This window comes from Triplophysa dalaica, chromosome 4 (genome assembly GCF_015846415.1).
Source record: "Triplophysa dalaica isolate WHDGS20190420 chromosome 4, ASM1584641v1, whole genome shotgun sequence".
Taxonomy (NCBI): domain Eukaryota; kingdom Metazoa; phylum Chordata; class Actinopteri; order Cypriniformes; family Nemacheilidae; genus Triplophysa; species Triplophysa dalaica.
In genome coordinates this window covers 22030223-22036444 of record NC_079545.1, presented here as the reverse complement: position 1 = coordinate 22036444, position 6222 = coordinate 22030223, and the positions used below count along the sequence as shown (strand labels likewise).

Sequence of the window (6222 nt, the reverse complement as noted above, 5' to 3'; positions counted from 1 at the left end):
CTTCTGTATTTTCCACTCAACAGATGAATCGCTTACCTTCTGATTTCCAAAAAAAGGGAATAATTACTTACTGGAGTAGAACAACCCTCACCATGACCAAATGTTTTGCATTACTCTACAGGAGCATGGGAGTGCGACTAAGATGTTTATGGTGTGTTTAATTATTTTAATGGTACTTTGCTCAGCTTCAAATTATGAATGAGAAAACGGATGCTTTCATTTATCTGTTACACTTCAAATCAGTGACAGATTTTATTGTAGTATTGAATAACTGACCATTGCACATTTCATAGGGTTCATTCACATCAAGGGTAAAAAGCAAAAGGTTTGAAATTCATGTGTTACTTTGTTTTTGGAAAAAAAAGGGAATCATTATTTTGGGTTATTTACATACATGCAACTGATGTGTATTTACAGTTTAAATCTACAACATGTGAACGAATTAAATTCTTACCATAAAGTTGCTTTGACATCAATAGAACTATGTCATATTTGACCTTCTCACAGAGAAGAAAGAGGTTAACAGACTGTCAAGAAATACTGCAACAAATGAAACCATTACAATGAGACAGGTACACATTTTAACATCACAAATATGTACAGATTAACTCAACAAATTCACCTTATTGATAACTAACTGACCAAAATCTTAAAAAGCAATTTTGACAGAAGTTGACTTTCAGGTTACATAGATTTAAAAGTGCAACACGTATGCCCTCATTTAAGACGTTCTACGTCCTAAAAGCTTTATCATTTTACCTCCTCAGAATACATTCAACAAATAAAACCAAACTGAAATGCCCGTAGAAATGATATTCCCTGTTACATTGTTATGTGCTCTTAAATCGTAGCTTGTGTTTCTGGATTACAATAAAATGTATTGTATTGTCAATACCCATTGATATTTTTTGGTTAATTCACAGAATATTGTACATATCCAAAGAATGTTCAGTTACGTCTAGCTACAGTTACGTTCATAAGTGCACGTTTGAAATAGTGGACAGTTGATTATGCATCAAAAGAAATGATAAGTGTATTCTTGCCACCTTAATATAAGCTAATTTAAATAACACCTAAAGCTGCAGGTCTCCCAGCATGAGAAAAGCTAACGCAGCACTCTGGATTTTTTTAAACTTGTGACCCTAGCCAGATCTCACCAGAATGTCTGCAAAAGGGAACTTGAAGCAGCATAGCACATATTTGCTCACAAGAGCAACCCACAAGGTCATCCATCAAAATCTCATGTGGTCTGAAATTCTTGAACAGAAAATGACCACCTCCCTGGGTCTTCTCAAATCGTCTTCCTGCAGAGATTCATACAGTAATTTATACTTTTTTTAATAAAAACTGCCAATGTTAACAAAAACACTTCTTGTAGAACTGTCATCTCTCGACTGCGTAGTCAGCATATCCTGTTGCTCAACTCCATAATATTTAACGTTAAAAACTTTCCAAAATTTATTTTGCCCCCCTTTTTTTGCATTTTAGTAGACATGTTTGTTTTTGAGTACAAAGGGTGCATCATGATTTGTATGAAGTTTAGTGCTTTGGCTTATTTCTCGGCAATGTCCATTTTTCAATTTCATCAATTCCTTGTTGCTCTCCTTACTTTCTTTACTTGATAAAAATCAAGTTTGTCCGGTTTACAGCCCTCTCACATGCCTGGCTTGCATATTCTCAAATCGTTCATATGCATCTTTCTTGTAAATTCAGGTTCTCGCCTGTAAAGGTGACATGCAGTGGTTGGTCTTTGAAATGCTGGGCTTCATCGGTCTTCGAGTGTGTGAGTAAGTGTGAGTCTGTGCTCTGTTCTCTCCCATCTGTCCGGCTTGAACTGTGTCCACTACTGAGATCCGATGCCATAGAGTTACACAGAAGAGTCTCCTCGGTGGGAGTCGAACAACTCCCAATCTGCACAGAATGACCACAGCAGCTAATCCCCTGCCCCCCCTCCATGCAATACAGGTATGTCTGTGACGTGAAGATCATCTCCGGCAGCTCTGGCATCGCCAGCGACGGTAAATCATGAGAAGCTATCAATGAGTTGCAGCCACCATTACTACATTGGAATTCTGCGTGGCTCCGCCCATGACTTCTCCCGTCGATACGGCAGAAGAGGCACTTGATCTTTTCCAGCAGCTTCAGCATGACCGTCTTCCTCAGGAGGATATAGATCCAGGGATCAAGAATGGGGTTTAAAGAAGCTATTCGGATAGCCTTGAGGTTATTCACTACCGCTTCCTGTAGTGAATCATGGTACATCTGGTTTACAAACACTTGCACCTAAATTGAAAAGAAAATATGCTACGTCATCATCATATCTATTTTGCATTTATTTCACACCAACCTTACACAGCGAACTTTAACAGAGGAAGATAAAAGTAATACAAATCTCTCATCAAAACATTACAAATGTATTATTACTATAGTTCTTTACAATATCTGGCCTGTTTTTAACTTTTAATAAAGGGATACTCCACACAAAAGTGAAAACTCTGTCACCTTTTTAACCTGTATGTGCACCGGAAGCTTCTGTCACTAAGACAAATTTCTTGTGTGTCCCAGCACACTTGATAATAAAGCTTTTTCTGATTCTGAATTGCCCCCCCCCCAAGTTGTTCCAAAATATTTAATTTTGTGTTAAACAGAACAAAAATTAAAGATACAATAATTTTCATTTTTGGGCGGAGTATCCCATTAAGAATAGTATCAAGATTCAAGTGCTGTTTCCATATGCTTTTCAATGATTTGTTTCAAAAGTCGCATTCAAAACTTTCATGCCACAATAGAACAATTCATAAATTCTAAATCAAGTAACGAATACTAGTACAAACATATCCGATTGTTTGTGTTAATAAATGACTACATTACTCCGCAATTGTTTGAAATTTTGATTTCCTTTTCCGAGTATATTTGTATTTCATTTGAAAATACTGCTCTCTCTATATATCTTTACATTATATTTCTCAAGTATAAAATAATTACATAAGTAAATCTGAGCATAAGCACTCTACCAATCTACTTGGGTTTGTGTTATTTTATTACTTCCACATTTTGTTTTGGATAGGGTCAAATTGACCTCAGACAGAAGCAACACAATTTAGATCACAGCCACATTGTTGAACAAAGATTGCCAGGATACATCAGATGAACATATGTAAATAATTTAATTGAAAGCATTTCAATCTTTAAAAATTTAATATTTTTAAATGACTACTGTCATTTTTAAACAAATTATTGGGCTCATAGAAACCCCAAGCAAAACACTATTAAGTCAAACAAACTAAATACGAGGATAGACTTATTTCATTGGCTTCCATCTACATGCTGATACAGGTTCTTTCTCTTAAACCCTGCGCCCCACAACATCGTGCAACTGTTCTGGATCGAAATGCTGCAATTTTCTAACATATACAAAGAGCAACCAAAACACACTTACCACTAATGGAATGGAGCAAATGAGTATGACTATAGACGTGGCTATGAGAACAATGACCATCTGGATCTCTGCTCCAGCAAGGCGAGCGAAACTCCGCCTGCGCCTGATCTCCGCGATGCGCCCTTGTTCAGTGCCGAGCGAGGTCCTGCGCACGAAGCGCTTGTGCATCATAATCAGAGCCGCGCACACCAGCACGTTACAGATCACGGTAGCCAGAATAAGAAGCGAGCTAATGGTGGCATACATGTAAGAGAAAGTACCATCCGTGCTGGCGTTGCTCTGCAAGTCGATGAAACACCACGTTCCTGGATCCTGCTTCACCACGTTCCCCAATCCCATACTGGGAAGAGCGCAGAAAAGCGCATTGGACACATAGATCCCCAGGAGTGTCAAGCCCGCCACCCGCTGGTCCACGTAACGACTGTAGAAATAAGCGTGGTTGATGGCGAGGTATCTCTCAACAGACATAGCACAAATAATACTAAGTCCTGCCAAGAAGAAAAGGAGTAAAATAAATCCGGAATATTGGCACAGAGCTTCCCCACCGGGCCACTGACCCTTCACATAGGTGGCAACGGTGACGGGGCTCGCCAGCAGCGTGCCCAATAGGTCAGTAACAGCAAGTCCACACACCAGGGTGTAAAATGTCGTCTCCTTTTGCTCTTTCCGCGACTTCTGAAGTACTACAATGGCTATCACGTTGCCTACCACTCCGAATATAAACATTATAATCGGAATAGTAGGATCCCGAGGTCCCCCGCCATGATTCGTACTATTCGTTCCGTTCATCCTCGCTATATCTCTACCTACATGCAGACCGATAACACTCAGGAAGATTTCTTTACGCGTGCCTCAGACGCATCGTGACTTCTCCAAATAAGCGCGGTCACTTTACGATGTCAAATATTCCACTACATACTGACCACGAAAGACGTGCGCTTTTACGCATCTCAAGAATGTTTAAGATACATTTGCACTCGCCAGAGACTTTCACAAGTCTACAAGTTCTGCTCTCTGTGAGATGTGCGCTGCGCCGTTTCCGTCACTCTCACTAAAACTGACACACAAGTTTATCCTTGAGAGCGTTCTATCAACTCCGCCCCCGAGCTGTTCTACGCAGTTTGACACCCTACTGTCAGTGCAAGCTGACATATTTATCCTTCCACATGAATATCTGCAAATATTTATCTTCATAGCCTACTTTACACTCGTTGCCTTCTTTTGATAGTAACAATCTAAAGTAAACCCAAAACTTACTGGCAGTGATAAAGGTAATGTCAGATTTGTAGAGATTCTAATTTAAAGTCACCATAAAATCCTTAATTATGATTGTTTTGAATATATGGAATTACATATGGAATTGCAGTGATTGTAATGATTTATATGCACAGGCAAGACTTTTCTCAAATCAGGTCATTGTATTACAATTTTTCCTCAGTCATTCCGGAAGCTGTGTTCAATCAAATATATGTTATTATGCAAATGAAAACAGAAGTGCAATCTCCATTTCATGTCAACTTTAACATTAATATCATCATATCACTACTTTAACTTTCATTGTGACAGTTGTGATGGAGTGGGGCACTTTTCAAGGCAAAATATAAAACAATTGGTTTATTTAAAAAAAAATTTAGGCCTAAATCTAAGTAAAGTTATTTTATTTATGTATAACGTTTAGATGAGCACGTTAAGGATTTGTGGGAGCCGACATAACAGCTGCCATCCATTTTATCAGTCATGGAAACCTCTTTTTTCATTTCTTTTTTCATTCCACATGAAATCAGATCGTGGGGAGCTGGTACACTTTTAGATCTCTGTTTCACCTTCTATTTGTTTCACGTGGTCCTTTGGCACGATTGTGGTGTATATTGAAACAACGGTTCTCTCTCGCTCTCGCTCTCTCTTTCTGTGTACATGTCTCTAGTAAGGTTCTGCCTAAATTAAAAAAAAATCAAGGCATGGGCAGTTCTGTAATGTTTTTTAAAGACAAACACAGTGACTCACTTTCTGTTGCACATGCAGCTTTTCACATTCCATTTAGCTCTGGGTTTGGATTTTTTTGTTGTTCTTGTGACGTGTGTTGTGTCTTACTGACGTCTGATGTATAAGCTGCAGCAGTCATACATGCACCAAATGCATCAAACGTCAAGCCTCAGTGTAGGGCAGAGAGAGTGCGGTGCGGTTTCTTTTGTGGTTAATGTTTCTCAGAACATATCTTTTTCTAGTCTCTGTGATGGCAAAATGTGTACAAGAGCAGTGGAGCAGATGCCACTTAAATGTGTGTGTTTAGTTTAGTTACCTAAGTGGAATTGCACACATCGAGATCACACTCAAACCAAGCCATCTGCTTTTGGTCAACAATGCAAATTTGCCAAAAAAAAATGTATAATGGTGACAAAATCATAGCACAACAAAGTTACTAATCTAAAGCGATTTACAGTCGGGGAATACAACAAGCGTTTCATTTTAAGAAGGCAATCAAGAGAAATGTAATTTATACAAAGTTTCTGTAACAACGATCAGACATAACTCAGTAGAATTTAATAAAATAAATATATATATATATTTAAAAAAAGGTTGACTTTAGAAAAATTTAATTTCAGTTGTGGTGATGTTCTATTTTTCCAAAATTATCTTTAAATTATTAAAGGTCTAAAGTGTAAATTTTTGGAGGATCTATTGGTAGAGATGCAATATAATATACAGTGCTCTCTAATATTGGTACCCACATTGATTTTGATGTTTATTTTGAACCAGTGTGATGATGGAAGATCTAACCATGA

At 38.1% G+C, this 6222-nt stretch overlaps 1 protein-coding gene across 1 annotated transcript; it reads right to left on the bottom strand.

The window, feature by feature from the left end:
• Positions 1 to 217: 217 nt before the first annotated feature.
• ptger4b (prostaglandin E receptor 4 (subtype EP4) b) lies at positions 218 to 4476 on the bottom strand. Its single transcript, XM_056746997.1, has 2 exons — positions 3440 to 4476; positions 218 to 2283 (listed from the first exon to the last, which is right to left on the bottom strand). Exons 1-2 carry the CDS (start codon positions 4226 to 4228, stop codon positions 1687 to 1689), a joined length of 1386 nt encoding a protein of 461 aa, XP_056602975.1. The 5' UTR covers positions 4229 to 4476; the 3' UTR covers positions 218 to 1686.
• Between the last annotated feature and the right edge of the window lie 1746 nt (positions 4477 to 6222).